Source organism: Pleurodeles waltl, chromosome 12 (assembly GCF_031143425.1).
Source record: "Pleurodeles waltl isolate 20211129_DDA chromosome 12, aPleWal1.hap1.20221129, whole genome shotgun sequence".
Taxonomy (NCBI): domain Eukaryota; kingdom Metazoa; phylum Chordata; class Amphibia; order Caudata; family Salamandridae; genus Pleurodeles; species Pleurodeles waltl.
Genome location: NC_090451.1, coordinates 364,101,771 through 364,121,902, shown reverse-complemented (window position 1 = coordinate 364,121,902; position 20,132 = coordinate 364,101,771). Strand labels below are relative to the sequence as shown.

At 41.9% G+C, this 20,132-nt stretch overlaps 1 protein-coding gene across 1 annotated transcript in view; it reads right to left on the bottom strand.

Moving 5' to 3' along the window:
* LOC138266913 (borealin-2-like) overlaps window positions 1-20,132 on the bottom strand; it is a 93,753-nt gene that overhangs the window by 49,534 nt on the left and 24,087 nt on the right. Inside the window, exons 4-5 of the mRNA XM_069215658.1 lie at window positions 10,735-10,795; window positions 10,534-10,622 (exon numbers count right to left, since the gene is read on the bottom strand). Of these exons, the coding sequence (XP_069071759.1) occupies window positions 10,534-10,622; window positions 10,735-10,795 (150 nt within the window). The remainder of the gene's footprint in view (window positions 1-10,533; window positions 10,623-10,734; window positions 10,796-20,132) is intronic.

Sequence of the window (20,132 nt, the reverse complement as noted above, 5' to 3'; positions counted from 1 at the left end):
ACAGCCTTTGCACACTTGTCCAATTGGGGGACATTTACCTTTGTGTGTAAATGAAAGTCCACATTTAAAGCAGTTTCTTTTTGTCTAGAGACATCAATTTGCGTCCTTCAGCTTTGCGTTTCTGCTTAATTTTCATGTTCAAGCTGACTTATTCTGGCCACCTCTGGCCTCCATGTCAGCAGCTTGTCGATCAGCACGTTCCTCAGCTCTGACAGCCATAAGAACTCACTCCAGAGTAATGGTTTCTTTCAGCATTTGTCTATAAGAATCTGACAGATATCCGACAATAACTTGGAGATGTATGGCTTCTTATTTATTGAACATACAGAGTTTGATAAGCGTAGCAAATCTCTCAACAATGTTGTCAATTTTTTCACCAGCTTATATTAATAGTTACAGTGTATGTGGATAATTGCAGTAGAGGGTCTTGATGTCTTTCTTATGGTAATAAACTTGTGTATGGTGTCTGTTTGAAATGGGGTCTTTGGTTGGCAGTCAGGTTAACCCCTGTCCAAGCAAGGACCCTCACTCTAATCAGGGTAAAGTAGAATCACCCTTGGTTAACCACCCTCACTCCCTTGGTAGCTAGGCACGAGCAGGGAGGCTTAACTTCAGAAGCAATGTGTAAAGTATTGTATCAACACACACAGTAACTCAGTGAAAACACTACAGAATGACAACACAGGTTTAGAAAAATAGGCAATATATATCTAAACAAAACAAGACCAGAACAACAAAATTCCAACATACACAAGTCAAGTTATGAATTTTCAAAAGAACAAGGGTCTTAATCCGGAGAAAACTGTGAGAATTGTGAAATAACAGCAAAGTAGCTGGGTAGCGTCAAAATAAAGCCCCACTGGTGTGTGTTCATTGAAAAAGGCCAGCAAAGTGTTGATTTCTCAATCGCAAATGAGACCATTCGTCGCTCATCCTCCTGTCGGCTCGGCGTGCATCATTTCTTCTCTCCTGCAAGACAGCGATGCATCAATCCAGGCAGGCTTTGCATTGATTTTCCCCACCCAGTGATGTTGCGTTAAAAATCTGGTTGCCTTGTATCATAATCAAGTGCTGTGTGGAGTTTGCTTTGTTATCAGCCTCCTGTAGCAGGTGTTGTGCATAGTTTCTCCAGCCGCGTTGCAACAATCTTCCAGGCGTGATGCAGGTGGAGCGTTTATTTAAGCCACGAAGCCGGCGGCGTGTCGTTTAGCAGCCGCATCATGGAAGATGCGTCGAAAATTTCCTTGCACGGCGGTCTGAGAGTGACCTTTCAGTTCTCGTCTGCCAACTTCACGTTTCAAAGGCCCAGGAGCTGGATAGGGCACCACATGGCAGGGCAGGAGCCTCAGCAGAGAATTCACATGCTGGCAGGGGAAGTCTTCGATGGCCCTGAGACTTCAACAACAGGAGGCAATCTCAGTTCAAGCCCTTGGAGATTCTTCTCAAGCAGGAATGCACAAAGTCTAGCCTTTGTCCTCTTTCACAGGCAGAAGCAGCAACTGCAGGATAGCCCAACAAAGCAGAATCACAGGCAGGGGCAGCACTTCTCCTCAGCTCATCAGCGCTTCTCCTTGGCAGAGGTTCCTCTTGATTCCAGAAGTGATCTGATTTTCAGGGGTTTGGGTCATCCTCTTATACTCCTTTCTGCCTTTGAAATAGGCCTACTTCAAAGAAGTCTCTGCTGTTTACAGGATCCTGCCTTGCCCCAACCAGGCCCCAGTCACACACCAGGGGGTTGGAGTCTGCAATGTGCGAGTGCAGGTACAGCCCTTTCAGGCGTGAGTGACCACTCTTCCCCCTCCCTCCTAGCACAGATGGCTCATCAGGATATGCAGACTACACCCCAGCTCCCTTTGTATCACTGTCTAGAGAGAGGTGAAACCAGCCCAACTGTCAAACTGACCCAAACAGGGAATCCACAAACAAGCAGAATCACAGAATGGTTTAAGCAAGAAAATGCCCACTTTCTAAAAGTGGCATTTTTAAACACAATCTAAAAACAAACTTTACTAAAAGATGTATTCTTAAATTGTGAGTTCATGGGCCCTAAACTCCATATTTCTATCTGCTTCCAAAGGGAATCTGTGCTTTAATAATATTTAAAGGCAGTCCCCATGTTAACCTATGAGAGAGAGAGAAAAGTGAAAAACAAATGTGAAATTATTTTACTGTTAGAACATGTAAAACACATAAGTACATGTCCCACCTTTAACATACACTGCACCCTGCTCAGAGGGCTACCTAGGGCCTACCTTTGGGGTGCCTTACATGTATAAAAATAGAAGGTTTAGGCCTGGCAAATGGGGACACTTGCCAAGTCGAAATGGCAGTTTAGAACTGCACACAGAGACACTGCAGTGGCAGGTCTGAGCCATGTTTACAGAGCTACTTATGTGGGTGGCACAAACAGTGCTGCAGGCCCACTAGTAGCATTTGATTTACAGGCCCTGGGCACCTCTAGTGCACTTTTACTAGGGACTTCCTAGTAAAATCAAATATACCAATCATGGAAAAACCAAACAATACCATTTACATAGAAAGCATATGCACTTTAGCACTGGTTAGCAGTGGTAAAGTGCCCAGAGTCCTAAAGCCAACAAAAACAGGCCAGAAAAATTAGGAGGAAGGAAGCAAAAAGACTGGGGATGTCCCTGCAAAAAGGGCCAAGTCCAACACCCCCCCCCCAACCAGCCTAAAGCCAGGGAAGACCAATCAATACCTTGATGGACTTCCCTGATTGGGGCACTAGAACAGGGACCCAGGCCCACAACAGCAGGGGCAAGTTCCAGTTTTACGCCTTCCTGACTGGATCCCTCTGTCCATACTCTCAGGGCCCACTAAACTAACCCATGGGGAACCCTTCTCCTCACCTGCGGATACCATCTGTGCAGCACCTAACTTTACTTTGCTCACAGATGTATCCCAGGGGGCAGATAGTACCACCAGGGCCAATACAGTGGTCCCACTCCACCCCCCGAGTATGGCTTTTGTCTCCCCCCCCCCCAGAAAAACTCTGTCCACCAGGACAGCAAGCCACATTGGCCACTGACAGCTGTCAGAGATGAGAGCCAGACCCCAGGCCTTTCAAGGCTTTCCAGCCACTGTGACTGTGGGGAGTGGGGGCAGTAGCCCCAGGTGCCTGGCACCCTTTGGTCACTATCCCTTCCACCAGGTCAGGGATGACAGCCTGACACTGGTCCTCCCCTCTGGGGCTCTGTACCCTCCCTCTAGGAGAGGCACCCCCAGAGTCCAGAACTGTCAGGCTGCTTGTAGAAGTAGTCTTGCAAAATTCTCCCACCAGTGCAGGGATGTTAACCTGCAACTGGTCTTCTAACCTGGGGGTCTGTACCCTCAGATTGGACCAGAGTCAGGGGTGAGGCTTACCTCCCCCTACCGCACCTTCAGGGGTCCTGCACCCTTCCTCAACTAGGACTGCCCCCTCCCCAGAATCCAACATGGAAGGGGTACTGTTAGCAGTAGCCCCTTTCTCCAGGTCTGGGGGGGGGGGGGGGGGGGGGGGGGGGGGCGGGGAACACACTGAACCTGGCCTTTAAATTCAGGGTATGTACCCTTGGATTGAACTTGGGTTAGGAGTGAGTCTCTCCCTCACCTGCCCCTACTCACGGGATCTGCACTGACCCCCCCCGCCCCCACCAGGGAGAGTACCCCTTGAAATTGCACAAATAGGCTGCAACATAGGATCTGAATTGTGAGGACCTAAAACACACTATGAAAAGGAATGGGGTGGCAACACTACTATGGTCAAGAATGATTTGCATATAGCTGGGTCCAAACTGGGGTGGCAGGGTGAGAAAAAGAATGATGGATTAAACCCAGATCTGTGACAGAGGTGAGTGTTTGAAAAGTTTCAACACTCTGCCCATCATCCTTTTGTCTTGTTAAAGTGGCTAAAACAGTTCTCCACTCATCATCATGTGTATGTTTAGACTTTGTGAGGGAAACAAGTCTGCAGTGGTCATGCCAGTGATGTATTGTATGGAAACTATACCACACTGGGTGTACCATCTGTCCTTATTTTTTCACAGTAGAGGAGAGCACGTTATGAATATGTAATAGAGCAGCTATCTGGTCATAAATAAAAATAGTTAAAAATAAAGAAAACAAACCTTTAGAACCAACAAAGTATTGATACATATGAAAACATCATTCTGGGAGGTGAATGTATAATTTGTTACATTGAGGATTTTGCCTGTACAGCAGTCAAGTAGAAGGTGGCAGTCCATTGAACGGGATTAGTATATTAATATTCCTATAACAGTTTCAACTGACAAAGAAGAATCACCAGATGTGGCAAATTTATCATACATAGACAAAAATTGGAAAAAATAGATCCTCTACAGGGGACGAATTCCGGCTTGGTGATAAAGCAATCAGTAATGCATTTCAGCATATTTGTTGATGCAGTGTGTCTGGATGCGTATTGATTATCGATTCTCATTGATGTACTTTAAGTTAGTGGGGCCCTGCTCATCATTCTTAGGAGTTCTGTCAATAGCTAAGAACTGTTCTCGATTTTCATGAATCTTGATGAAGTGTTCCACTACAGTCTGATTTATGACTATTATGGTAACGAACTAGGATACCTGTTTTAAGTGGGTGAACGTTATGTCCAAGAAAGGTTAGTTTGCAAGGGTAAACAACTTCAGCCACTTGTTGACACTGTAATACAAGACTCTGATGGTGAACTTCATAGTTCTGCTCACACCTAGTTGATATCCAGAGTAATTTTTTGAATAAAATCTCTTTGAATTGGTGAAATACGTCAGTGGGCTACTTCACAGGTATTTAAATTCTGAAGGAAGCAGGATCTCTCTTAAAATGTGGTGCCCTCTTGAAATTGATTACTGGATTGCAGCTCAAGATGTCAGGATTTTTTAGGACTGGCCTTAGTAAGCTGCCACTTGTGTTTTCTTTCAAGTGATTTTAGAAGGTCATAGTGTTCCTTTTGGAACTCGTAAAAGTGATAGCCACTTTCTTTGATGTTTTTCTTGGTGCTAAAAAGTTAGTAAAAGTTGTGTTTGTTCTTGTTGTAAGACCAACAACACAACTCATGAGAAAAATGATGTAAGGCAGCTTCAAGGACCAAGAACCAGCCTGCAGAAAAGACTAGCCAACATAAAAAGTCCAGAACGTTAGACATGACACTTCTGCAACGAAGATGGAGCTACACACAATGGTCAGATTGTTCATCAATACAGAAAGGAGATTTCATGAAACTAGCTTGGATGTACGATCGAAGCCGCTGAAGATCTGGGGGGAGGGGTGGGGCGGAAGATGGATACAAAAAAACTCAATAGACGATTATGTTAGGCTGTCATGTGTCTTTGCATTCCTCCTCAACACGGAACCCGGGGACCTCACCTATCAGAGAGAAAGATATAGAGCACACCTGAGAGCAAGACTGACAACACAAACACTACTAGGTCCCACTGCAAGTCTGCCTCAGAGACAGTACTACTGTGTGACCTATGTAGGATACCCAAAAGGATCCAAAGCAGAGGTTGATGATGCCACAGTTTCACATCACTTGGACATGAGACTAACAACTGTCAGCCATTATCTGGGCAACTGCAGAGGTGCACCACGTAGGTGTAGTGAATTTCTGTATGTGCAGGCTCCAAAGCTCAAGACAGAACCTGGGCACTCATGCACAAAGCAGAACACCATATTGAGGATTTGTACGTGTAGAATATAATATATTGTACTATTCACACAATTCATCAAGCCAGGGAATCTTGTTAGCCCATACAGGCACCCACATACATAGTACTCCACAGGTGTCATACATGGAAGCAAAGGGTTACAATTAGGAAACACTGGGTTAATTCTCATGGAAGGTACCACCATGCTGTGTCTCCTAGGAGTACAGGCTCACAGGCCCTAGCCCCTATACTATAGATACTGCTGCCACCATGCTCAACGACAACAAATCCTTGATTTTGCCCAAGTTGGGGAGTGATCCCACCAGTCTAATTCACAGAAACCTGGATTCAGGGAAGCCTGGGGAACCCAGCATGAGCAACAAAAGATGATTCAGGTGTCACTCTGAACTCATTACTCTGTTTTTTTCTGTACATGCAAAGGAATCAGAAGGGTCGATAGGAGTGCAATCCCCAAAGGTCTATCCACATAGAAACAGACCAGCTCTGAAACATACGAGTAGGTCTTAAATCCTGCCTAGTGTATGCCAGCACCAAACCACAGGTTTCCTAAATGAATTATCACCATAAAAGGCAGCAATCAACATTTCAAACAGGTCTGCACACAAATGAGGTGGGTGTATAAATTTGAGAGGAATGTGGGTGGGTGTACAATTTCTATGCTGATACAAATGCAGAAGGCAACCCACCAACACATGAGGATATTCCATCTGCATCCACTCTTGGTTAGGACACACTCTCCTGTGCCACACCATAAGTCAGAACACTTTTGATTACATCCTGTATGTAGCGGTGTCATAATCAAGTAGAAGGTGCTTTTAGATCCTTCTACTAAACATGAAGCAGGAGGAGTATAATCAGGCTACATTTTAAACTGTTTAAATCAGTTATGGACATCATGGTAACTGAGTAGGACATCCTGGTGCCCCTACAAACAGAAGATTCCATTATACTTCCAATGACAGTAGGCACTTATTCTGCCACTTGCTTCCAAATTTCTATCTGATATCAATCTATTAAGATAAACCCTATTACTAATACTGTGCTCATGAGCAGCTTACTTCTCTGCCAAAGAAAATGCAGTAATGGAAGTGAAGGGTTGGAGAAAGTCTACATTTTATCACTGTCATGGAAATCATAAAATGGCACTGAAAATACAAAAAGGAAAAACTGATAGCAGCAAAGGGCAAACATTTGATTCCAAGGCAATTTCAGAAAGCAGCTCTATTCAAACAAATCTAGAAGCACATTGGCCCAAAAAGAAAATGGATGGGTCCTCTATGATCATTCATTTGCTTGCATCAAACAAGATCTACAAACAGAATTTCCATCCAAAGGGTACCATCATTTCCCGAAGCAGATGTTTAAAAATAAAGTGACATAATGAGGTGTGTAGCTAAAACATGCTTTTCACTTAGGCATATTGACAATACTCATTGGGAAGAAATAACAGATGCTGCAAATGTGTATATGAAACAAAAGAACCATACCTCTAGATGCCAAGAAGCATCATCATGTACAAATTCAATCAATAGAGATTGTTCTGTTATGAAAATAAGGAACACAACGATGACAGAAGGCCCATGTTCCCAAAGCTAAATTCTCACTTCTAGGAACCTCTTCACTGAGGCAGGCAGTAAAATAACAAGGTAGACAAAAAGGGATTTCACTAAATATTCAGGTTCACAGCTCAATATGCCAGTGTCTTCCTGACAAGTTGTTTCTGTAGGTAACTACCCATTGACATTGGTATCAGTTTATGGTGCTACAGTCATCACCACAAACCTTAACTGATGTGCTGTCCACATAAAAAAAAATATTGACTGCAAAATCAGGGCAGTGATTCCATTCCAGAATGAAATACAGATCAGAACATAGCCAGACTATGACAACATCCACAGGCCCATAACTCTCCCTGTAAGTAAAGGAACCTCCAAATTAAATTACACCATCTCAGGACATTCAGAACAACTTAGTGTCTGAGCTGATGTGGAATGTGACAGTTTTGGCACTAGAATACAAGGCTCAGAAGTGGAGGACCCACCTAACAAACCAACAGGAGCAGCATTAGCACACCCATGAATGCTAGGTTAAAAGCAATTCTGTATTTGCCATGAGTACAGTTTCTCCAGAAGTTTGGGGTCATGCATGCTCTCCACTTCTGGTCCCCTTCGCTCAATGAACTATAGGCCTGTTTCAAAATAGTTAGAGAGAAGACTGGTGAATAGTGCCATTCAATCCGACAAAAAGCACCAATCTTCCTGCCTTGCCCACGGTTGGTACAGTAAGTGTCAGAGGATACATTTTTTAGGCTCGTCTAATCCATGGTCTGCGTGACCATTTGGAGAAATGAAATTAACTAGAGAGAAGCTCCACGACCTGAACCATTTGGCAGGGGTTCCTCGATTTTTATTTGAGCAGATAATATCACCAAAAAAGCATTCTTCAAACACTGAGGCAAGAGGAAATCCAGGACCTTGGCTATTTCAGTGAAAAGGGAACATAATTGTTTTTTCACCACTGCTGGTTATTTCAGACAAACATATTCTAGCAGTGGACAACTCTCAAGCAGGCTCCCTCAGCAAGATAGCCCACTCATGTTGATACAGTAGATATCACAATCATTTATGGGTCCAGGTTGCTAGCTGTATGAAAAATTAATTAGAATAATCACATTTAAATCTTAAGGGAGAAAGGTAGGAAAATAGTGACCACTGTAGAAAGCAGGAATGGAAATAAAGCTGAATGACAGATAACGAGACAGCAAGTGTTAGGTGGTGGAATAAATAGGAATGAGATGAAACTAAGAATAGACCCCTTGTTATTTAGCAGCATATGCATTCAGCAGGTGGATTTTCCGAAAAACATTGGGCACCTGTTCTTTGAAAGTTAAAACATTTTAACTTCTCAAACCATCAAAATATGGTATGGCAATCATCAAGGCAGCATCAGTTCACTTACTATCCTTTGTCCTCCAATATGAAGCTGCTTCTAAAAGGACATTTCTTGAAAAGAAAAAGAAAACTGCAAGCATTGCGAAGAAATATAAACTATGAATCAGCCCTCAGGCCACAAAGGAGGGAGAGAAGGAACAATGTAGAGACAAAAGTCAAACACCATGCATATGAAACGTACTCTATATCCTAGGGTTTAGCCCAGAAATAGCAACTTTCCCACACCCTAAAGAAATAGCAAAACTCCATCCTCGCTTGTCAATGATCTCCCACTGAGGCCGTCAAGGAACAATCAGACCACTTACACCTGTACAAACATCTTTTAAACCCCACCCCCCAGAGATACATTAAGTTTGACTGGGAAACACACAGATCTCACAGCACCTCTTGCACACTTCTCAGTCCTGAGCACCATTAGTTCTCTCTTTCTGCAGGTTTGAATTGGCATACCTCTCAAAATAATTAGGTTTCTAAACAGATGGAGAAAGGTTTATGTACCAGCTGGTAAGTCCAATTTGAATCTACTTTGATAGAATATTGATCTCAACTAAACTGAAGTATGAGGAAGGTCCAAGAAGGACAGTTTGACATTCTGTTTTTGTGCAAGTGTTAACTCGTTCTGCTGGAAATTAGGTTTGCTGAATTGAAGCCCAGTAGTCTCACCTTCCTGCCCAAACCTTGTCACCTACTGGTCCAAAATAAGAAAATCTGTGAACGACTCCTGTCTAGGAATTATGTCACAAAGGCAGAAAGACTGTCATGTCTCCAGCAGTGGCAAACAACTATATTTTTCACCACACTGGAGATCAAAAGACATCCCAAAGCTTATCTAAGCATCCCACAAATTTCCTTCCATCGCTAGGAAGGCTCGTCTGGAACATTGGTTTGCATACAAAACTGCAGCAACAACTAGAAAGCAATCCACGTGGACATGCAGCAAGGCCTCAAACTTCAGATCTCCAGTGGAAACAGATCCTTAAGTAACAGGGACCAGCCCAACCCGGGGACAAAAATGTAGCAAGACATACACCCTCAAATAATTATTCTCAAACTGTGCCCCGGTTAGAGAATTCTCTTCTGCTACATTTCCAACAGACCACTTCAACCTCCGCTTTTAAGAGGACCACAAACATCATGTTTAAAGAAGTAATATAAACTGCATTTGCCATCAGAAAAACGTTAAATCTTTCTCTTGTTGCAGGAGGCTTCATTGATCTGAACAGTTTGGTGTTAACTCCACCAAAAATTGTAAACAACCTTATTCCACCTATACTATGTCACTATACCCTGTTGTAAAACAGTCCTCCTGTATCAGGGTTCGTAATGTTACTATACAAATAACCAAATGAATAACAGTAAAATCCTTGGGTAGTCACCTGAAAAAAATCAAGTAGAGTTATTGATTTATGCATCAGGTGTAGCTGTGTTATTTGATGGTGAAAGCTGACTAAAGTAGGAAGCTGGCGTGCTACATTTTCTTAAGTTAACTTTCAACAAGCATTTTACCTGGACACAACGCTGTGAAAGAATTTAGAAGGAGGAGGGGGAACAACGGATTTTATTTTTGTTTTACCAATGAAACCACTTACACCGAGATGGAAGAGAGTGCTATTAATTGAAGAACACTTACAAAGAATGACAGGTAGAACAATAGTTGGAGGGTTCGCAATAAGGCCACACTAAGGCTTGTAAATTCACAAAGTGCTGCATTAGGACCAGTCGTTAATCTGGAAAGCACAGAGTCCAATAAATCAGTCAATAAACTTTAGTTGAATGTAATCCTTAGACAGTTGGCGTATGACAGATTTCTTAATACTTTTTATCTTGGCACCGTTTTGGAATGGGTAATTGAATATTAACCTCAGTACTTCAAAACAACTGTTGCATCAACACCTTACCTTTTGGACAGTCTTGTTCTTAGCAATACTTGACATAGCTCGGGTTTTTCTTTCGGTTTCTTGGATTTCAACAAGAGGGGTTCCTTTACCTGAAGAACAGCCAACAAAAAAAAATATATATATATATATATATATATATATAAACAAACAACCACAATATTCGCTTCACCTCTACCATTATTCTTCATTCCTGAACCTTACCTTTTTTGCTATTCTTTCGCACAATTTTTGGTTCTAGAGTATCATCCAGGGCAAGAGCATTCTGGAAAGGATTCAAGAACACCAATTAGGAAATGTCATAGATATCATTTTACAACATATTATGCCACAAGGTCTGCTCAACTATACCTCCTACAGCTTTAGGATCATGAAACAACCCATCTTTCTGCTAGCATGCTCAGCTTACCAGTTCTTACCCTCGTGGTAGGTCAAAGAAGTACATGGGATGCACTGAATTCATATATAAGCAATGCTCTGAAGGGAGGAACGAGGGGGGATGTGCCACTGGGAGCTGCTCCCTCTCAATGAATTATACCACAAACAAAGAGCAATCCCAATGAGAAAATATATACAGTGTGCCCAGGAAAATGTCCAAGTCATTGCTACACTATAAAACATCCAAAGTGTGTATTCAAAGGAGGGAGAAGCAATTCACAAATTAGGGCAAGGCAATTCAAAGATGTATATGTAAGAGCTCTCACACCTGCCCAGGTATCATGTTTCATCCTTGGGCTCCTCATTCTTCAAGAATTTTTATAATGCTGGTTGGACTTCTGAGTTTGTAGGAACCACTTAAGGAGGGGCTTACAGGAGGAGAGGGATACAGGAAGTATAATAAAAACATCTACAAAGGTGTCTCAAGAACACCTTTACTTAACAAGTACCCTGGAGATGATTAAAAAGAGTGGTCGAAGCCTAGGCATAGTGTGATCATGGTGTATAATAGATGCCACAGCATTTTCGTTCAATGTTTCACCAGCCAATCAGACCTGCGGATCCAAAATGGCTGGGGGGGGAGAAAAAGCTCCATTAGCCAATAGCTTTTATTTATTTTGGGGATTTTGGGATTCAAGTACATCAGTGAATCCTCAACAGTCCAGATATCACCAACCTTTTTATTTATTTTTTTACACTTTCAATCTTTCATGTGTAACCCCAAGTTCTTTTTTAACACAAATTTCTCAAAAAACGCTTAACAGGTGTACACCAAACCAACAAATGCACATTCCTTCAATAAAGCTCTAACTTTCTGCAATGTTTGCCACAATTCTGTTCAGCAATTTGTGTATCGGACGTAAAATCCTCCTAATGCAATTAAAATGGAAAAATTGCAGTTTTGTGACCCCCTTTCTTTTTTCTTTGCCCTGCATGTGGGAATCAGCACAAGGTAAAACAAAAACACTACGTTTTTTGGACGAACACCACCAAAGCTATTACAAAAAAATGCTTTTCCGAGGCAACCTCTGACCTAACCACTAATACATTGGTGCCATCACCTCCGGTGTAAAATTGTATATAAAGACACTCCCCATTTATAAATCTGAGATGAAAGGTACTCCAGAGGATTACCGTGAGGTTATACCTCTAAAAACATGTGAAATAACGACTGACATTCATTTACAAGTATGAAAGTAACTTCAGATTAAGAATGTCATTGTTTAGGTTAGAGAGGATAAGATTGCGGGGGGCTGGCCCCTACATGGCAGCCTTCAAGGCTCTTACAAGGCATTCTTCAAGAACACATTAGAGTGAGTTTTTACTGGCATTGGCTTGACTGAGCAGTGATCTAAACTAATGGGTACTTTTCAGCTGTGGAACCTAGGGAACAGAGTTCCAAAAATAGACCAAACCTCAAATCTTTTCATCCTGGGTAAATCAATTTCTGTCATTGGGAAAGTTGGGAAGAGGTTAAACTGCAGTCTACTTCTGCCCTTGACAAAAACAACTGATATTTACTTTCACCACACAAAGTTAGTGAGGATCAGAGTTTGTTCCCCAATATCTTTCTGTAAGAGTGGTGCTTGAATGGTCTGTGCTGGTCGCTGTCCATGCCAGTTTGTTTTTAAAAGTCCCATCAAATAAACATCCAATGAACAAGAAAGAACAACTCCAGTGCCGCATGGTACAGTTTCATAAGTCAGATGTGTCAACATCTTTAAAACAGTATGATCATCAATAAATGAATGCAACAAAAACAACCACATCTCATGTACAGGAGCAAGCACACTGATCACCCAGAAGCATCCTCTTCTATAACTCAATTTGCCTTTGACCACGTGCAACACTCCGCTGCCTTTTGGCTAGGTTTGCGCAATAGAAATACAGCGCATGCATACATTAGAGCCAAACAGTTAATGTACACAACAAATATTTTAAAGAAACGTGTGAATTCATAACCGGTTTCATGTTCATCAGGAAAGGCGATGGTCCTCTTCTGAGTTTCATCAGTTGGAAGAGTTAGCCTTCATCACATACCTCATGCGTAGCCTGTTGGGTCTGTTTCTACAATTAAACAATACTGTCAAAGGCCCATCTGTTGAGATGTCAGGTTCATCTCCCGAATTAATTTATCTCATGCTGAAAAAGCTGCGCATGCTCCGTCTAGTATAATGTTTAAAAATCAAAGGGGCAAGCCTTGCTACCTCGCACTTCAAATAATTTGTTGCATGTGCACAGACATTTGTTTGTGGACGCGATTTTGAATTTGTACTCTAGACAGGCTGCAGTGGAACACTCCACGCATAAAACATGGAGCTGTGGCTCCATAGGCAGCCTGTGCAACAGCTCCACGCAAAGAGCAGACATGGCAACACAGACCTCTTTTCAAATGCAAACCTGCACAACACTCCTCTGGCCTGATTCAATAAAAGAAAGTCACTTGAAGCGAGTGCATGGCCCAAATCCCACTCTGTGTTTGTGTGCGGATGTGAGCTGTGGTAGGCAGCTAAAGCAGTCTGTAAAGAGGAGGTTTAGGAGACCCACAGAAAAGAGGGACTAATCAGCAGGTCATTTTCCAAGCGGGCTGCACCAAATTGTTTGCAGGGCCTTCTGTTTACACACCACAATAACACAGCCAGATATAAGAGAAGTAGGAGCGGTTTGGGGGTTCCAACAACCAATTTCTACAAGCCACACAAAGGTTTGATTTTTGGAAGGGCGAAAAAAATGATTTAATGTGCAACTTGGGAAAAGTGGCTTATGTTGTGTGCTGTAGATCAAATTTAAAGATTTGCCTCCTTTTTAAAATGAATATTGCACATTAGCGTAAGATTTTTTTAATCAAACTGCATTAAGGAAATTGTTTTGCATACTTTTCTTGGTATTTTATTATGGTTGAAACCTACAAACTAAAAACTAGCATGGATGTGGAGGAACGGGAGAGGAGTGTTGTGGTAGTGACTAATTTGGAGTAGCAGGTGGGGGGGGGGACCCATCAGCACTTATTTTAGGGGCACCAACCACTCCCCCCCCCCCCCCCACCCGCAGTCCTTTCCCACTAGCCTGCCTGGCCCTAAAGAAAACATAGAAAAGAAGCAGATCTCAAGATATAGGCATGCTGCTATAAGCCTAGGAGCCTGACATCACTCCCAAGGTGCAAGTGGCTCGGTCAACAGTGGTCACGTCACCACCTAGGAGTGTCATCCTCACTGCACTCAGTTTGGTTAACACCTGTGCAGTACAGCCTAACTGCACAGGTTCCAGTCACAAAGTTGTAACGCCCACCCCCAGAACTGGTTGTGAACTTCCCTACTGAATCTTGAAAGGTGTGGTCCAACAGGGCCAGCAGGCTATCTTCCTCGGTCACAGGGCAACAGCCCGAGACCTCAAAAAACATAATTACATGAAATATTACCAAATTTAAATTTTACCTTTTTTAATGCGTGAATCAGAAAAGTTTCACTTTAGCACATTAGATTGACTGTACTAAAGGAAAACTCTTCGGCTGCGCATGTAGAAGTAATACACTTTTTTTTTTAATTTATAGATTACCTGGTATGAAGTAGGGATTTAAAGGGAGGGGGTCTGGACGAGTCTCAGACTTTGAAAGATGTACATTCCTATATTTCTGTTGTTAAATTTACAACCATAGAGCAAGTGACCAGCGTCTCCCTGCAGCCCGTCAACACAAACTGACTAGTGAAACCATTATACAATATTAATTCCCTTTCCAAACAAACAATAGCTTTCTACAACACATCTCAATTTAAAACTATGTATACTACTAATTGGAGCGGGATTTAAGTTGACAAAATTCAGGGGGAGGGAGGTGTCAAGACAGCTACTTAACTCGTCAGTTTTGTGACAGTTTATATGTCGAAGCACCGTTAAAGTTCTAAATCCTAACTCCATTTTAGCTTATGTTTTTTTTCCCACTTGGAATAAATCTGTGGTATTGGCTTGGAACCTGGTAGCACGAAGAACCATCTGTAGGACATCATTCACAGTTGGTTTAATATAACTGTGTGGTGCAAAATAGTGACGCGATAACAGTAAAAAAAACAGGCAAAGCTTATGCCAATACCAAATAGAGCATGATCACTGGCAGAGTATGGCAACTTAAAGATCAACACTCCCTTGGGACAGCAAGAAGCAATTCTAAATGTCCTGAAAAATACTTGCGTACTATTGGGCGCATAATACGTATGGGAATGCACACCTCCTGGGAGATGTAAAACGTGAACTAGAGCTACAAATTAAATATTCAACGAGGTGCCCAAATTCGAAATTTGCATAAATATGCAAAATAGAAAGGACAGTTCAGCAAACTTTGCAGATTTCATGACATTTTGAGGAAAGTGGATGGAGAAAAAAAATCTAGCTTAATTTTGTTGGAATTTGCACCAGCAGGTTAGATTTTATAATGGTCACAAACTGACCAACTTTGTGAAGCCTAGAATCCTTCCCAGCAAGGACAGTGGAATGAGAAAGGCTACTAAATTCCTGAGAACGGGGTGACCATCAAAGGGACAGCATCTGAACTTTTCCAGTCAGAGGAAGGAGCGATAATGAAAGATTTAAAATGCACCTATCTTACCACGTGCCAATTTACAAAGCAGGCTTTAGGCAGCAGACCTGCAGATAGGGATAAATATTAGAGTGGTGTCAGCATTTTAAGTCTCACCTTTTGCGTCTCTTCTTAAAAATCTGCGGAAGGCTTTCCTCTTGAAAATGTTTTCTTGAAAGGTGTATATAGTACACAGTAGGTCTTGCAAAGAGAAGGGCAATTCTGTTGAAGTACTGCTAGCGCAGGTGTTTTAATAAAAATTATTAATGAGAGTTCATGTATTCCGAGTAATGAATTTGTGTAGAAAATATAATAATGTAGAAAAAAAAAAAAAACACACATTTGAAAATGTAAGGACGATGAGTTCACTAAGTGTACTTATTAATGGTATTAATATGAAATGTTGAGTATATGTTTGATTAATGTAGTAATGTGTCATATAAAGGGTTATGCATTAGGCCTTAACTTAGCAGAGGTCTTGGCCTTGTTGCCCAGCCTCATGTCAAGCTGTATTTCTCAATGATTAATAAATGGCTGTCCTAGAGAGTTAAACTGTGATTTTCCATTGTATTGTTTAAATGTGCTTGTAGCGGAAACTCCCTCATGAGAACCGATGCTAGAAGATGCTGTTCTTGCTAAATGTAACAATATGTCTGTAATGTATGTGAGACTGACTTTCTCAGGAGGAGAACAATGGAGACACTAACTGGAGTAGAAGCTGCAACAATATGGTTACCTGACAAGCCGGATGAGGACATTGCAGGAGAAACCAATCAGTGACATGTGAACGCAACAGTGGTAGAATTCATAGGTTTTAGTTTTATTGGACAAAGTGTGAACATGTGATCCCTTGACCTATATGGATTTGGGAAGTCGTTTTATTGAATGTAACTTAATAGGACTGCACTGAGAAGAAACCAGCATTCGGTCATTGCGCTTTTGCCTTACGCTATTATCTCTATTCTTCTGGAGGGTTTACCTCTATTCTTGCGAGTTGTTTAAAGACTGTGTTTTCTAAACTTTGATGCTGAATCCTGATGCCCTGAGACTGAACTGATGCCCTGATGACAAAGACTATCTTAACTTGCTAATCCAATTGAGGAGAGGTACTACTGTACCCATGTGTCTGTTAGGTCTATATGCTTTTTCTTTCTAGATACCAGCCACTCTGTTTTGATAGAGCCATAGTTAGATGTTTTCCAAATTTGGGTTAATAAATTGTTTTGCATGAAGCCCAACATGCTGATGCTAATCTGGTGTTAGTTAAGGTTTCCTTAATCGGCTAATAGGGATAAATGTTTGATGAATTTCTCTGCTGAATCTAAATGCATGTGATCTCATTTGCACAATTGTTCTTGTGATTAATTTGCACCATAACCTTAGAATGTGTAATCGTTCAAGCTTTGATTAGATTACGTTTCTTTCGTCACTTTGGACAGCCAGTGTTGTTTCTGTATGTGTATCATTTGCTTCTGAGATTAACTTACGTGACTTTAGCATTGTTAATATAGGGAAATAAATATTCTAACTTTTACTAAAAGGTGTGGTTATTCATGATTGAAAGGACATGGTGTGTGAATTACTGACTCCAATGATTTTTAATGTAATTGATTACTGTTGATCATATATATTGCTTATTGATCTGTATGTACTGGAGTTATAGTGGGATCATCTTAATTAAGAGTCCAAAGGTTCATCGACATATTCGCGTCCCCTTGTAAGTTTACTTATTAAGGCCAGACGTGCTAACAGTACTATTCCTGCGTAACTTGCACGGCACCTTGTACTACTTTTGATGTGAAAGACTCTCCCGCCAACCACCAGGTTTACATATTTCTATCATTGCAAAGCTCCTGACCCTATCGAGGACAGTTACCTCCAGCTTCTACCAGCTGTAACCAGGCAGTAGTTATTATTACTGCCCTCCTGCTTCTACACAAGGTACATGAAGTAAACTTCATTCTCTGTAAGATCTGCTGTCTGACATAACAGTACCAACTAGGACTCTGGAAAACACTGGCTATATTTGTTTTGCTACAACACCGCCTCCCCCTTCCCACCTAGTAGGCCTGTCTAGCTTTTTAAGTCAACTACTACTTACTTGGGAAAGGCAGTAGAGGTGCTCAGGTGGGCGCATTACACATTAATAAGGAGAAAGAATTTCACACCATGGTGGCATTGGTGCATCTCGAGCTACAGTGCAGTCTAGAAACATTTGGCATAGTTTTTCCTGAAACTATGTCTTTCCTTCAAGTTTAGTTTTTTTTTAAGTTTTTTTTTAAAGAAAGAATTGTGCTCTGCTTTTAATTCATTCTTGCCTTAAAATATCAGTAGCACCCAGGGACGAACAGCTGTATAGTACTCTATGGTTTGGAAGCAATCGCAAACTTGAGAGCACCTGAAATGCTCGGTTAGCACTACACTTTACTAACAGTAATTTTCCTTGCTTAGAGTTGATTTTATAACAGACTTTTTAATATTTTGGCAGAGTGTTTTTACTCTTTCTATTCAAAGTTGGTGGGCTTTGTTTAAATTGTTTTTAGTACTTATTTAACCCTGTTTGCATTTTATTGATTTATTGGGGGCATGATGCACAGCCTGTCAGAGCCTGCACTGTCCTCTTTCCTCACTCGTGATGGGGATAGTGTGTCCTACTTGTCGACCATTTTTTGTTGTGGAGCAGCGTTCTAGTGCTGACCTGTTAATGTGCCCTATTACCCATAAAAACAGGGCTGATGTGCGGACGCGTGTAGCTGGTGCACCAAAGCAAGGCCCATCTGCACTTGGAATGCTGCTTGTGTGGCAACTTCCCCTAAGGAGGGTAAGAGAATTCATTATTCCAGTGCGGAGCTACTGAACTATGCTTGTAAAGTTAGTAGAGAGGGCTGTGCCACTCTTAATCTTGCGACCATCTTTGTAACTGGCACTCTGTGCTTGACATGTAGCAGGAAGGGACCACACATAATAAAGAAAGGGGTGAGTCAATGCCAAAAAAAGGGGTAGTTATGCCCAGGAGAAGATTGCATGTGCTTCGATTAAGGCACGCTCAGCAGTTAAACATAGTGCTGAGGTTTGTGAACTGATCCTAATGCTGGAGCTAGAATGTTTGTTTATTACGGAGACTTGGGCTAAGGAGGATTCTGGACCTGACCTGGTGTCAGCTGTCCTCCCAGGATTCGTGACTCAGACTTGAACGGGCCCTTGGGAGAGGTGGGGGTATGGCCATTATAGTCAGAAACTCTACTAATTGCACCCTAGAGCTGGTCCCAGGATGCTTGTTTCCAGTCCAGGGAAGACCTGGCCTGGCAGTTCGGGCTGGACTGTTCCATGAGGAACAGGGTCAAGACTGATTTGCATATGGCTGGGTCCACACTGGAATGGCATGGGCATCAAAACAACGATGGATTTAGGCCCAGATCTCTGTACTGGGGGTGAATGTTTGACATTGTTCAGCATTCCGTCCATCACCTGTTCTTTTTGCAAGGGCTGGAGGCATTTTCATTTCAAACTTCCCAGTTCTCATTTGAAAATCAAAGCCAGAGAGGAAGAAAGAGAAATGAATCGTGCGATTTAACAAATTGCTGCAGGGATTGTGAAGACTTAAGTCGACTGCACGAATCAAATTGTGCTTTCACGGTGGAAATTGCTCCAATGTATATTTTCCTCTATGGTCCGAGTGTCGTCTTTTGTAGTCGGGACAGTTTTTGAGTTAAAAGCTCCCATTCAAAATCAGAGGCTTTCTCGGTTCTTCATAGTCAAAGTTGTTCCTAAACTGATTTTGCAACCTGCATCGTTGACAAATCCTGCTGGATAAAAGCTGTAAATTAGTAAATTGAATAATATGGTGGTAATTCGCTACTGGTTGCTAACTGACAATGTATATGGCAATGAGAACAAACTCAAATGCATGAAGTTGCAAGCTGATCGCTTATTGCTTGTAATGTCCCACTCCCTCCTCTTCTCGCTCTTTCACTATTTCAAATGCATTTAGAGTTCAATCCTAAACTGGAAACCAACTGCAGAGGTATATCTGGGATGGGGACGCACGGGAAATAAGATCGAGTAGAGGGCACATACACCCGGTGAGGGGTACTCTGAGAAATCTAGCTGCGAGTATAAGGATGCAACTCATGAGAATTAAAAAATGCTGCATCACTTCATGATAGAAGACCACACAAATTGCATAGTTCAATAAATTACTTGTTAAGCCACTTGTTGAGCGCAGAGAAACAAGCCATCAGAAAGTACTTAGTTCCTTTAACAGTTTTATAGAGCGAAGGCTACACCGAGAAAGTGCTGTATTTACAACGAGAAAGCAACGAGCATGCAGCGTACGAACACTGACAGTCAATTGAGATAAAGTAAGAAAGGAGTAGGGTAGCACAGAACAATAGAAGAATAATTCATTAGACAAGGTAATGCAGAAAATCCGTACATTATCATAAATCTACTCCATTTCCTGATTCTTTCCCTGAGAACTGTGAATACCTAGAAAATAAGAGTGAAGCAAGGGATCTGCCTCAGGATGATGAAGCTGTATGGGTAACAAAAGACGAACATTACTTGTCAAAAATAAAACACACCCAATCCCAAC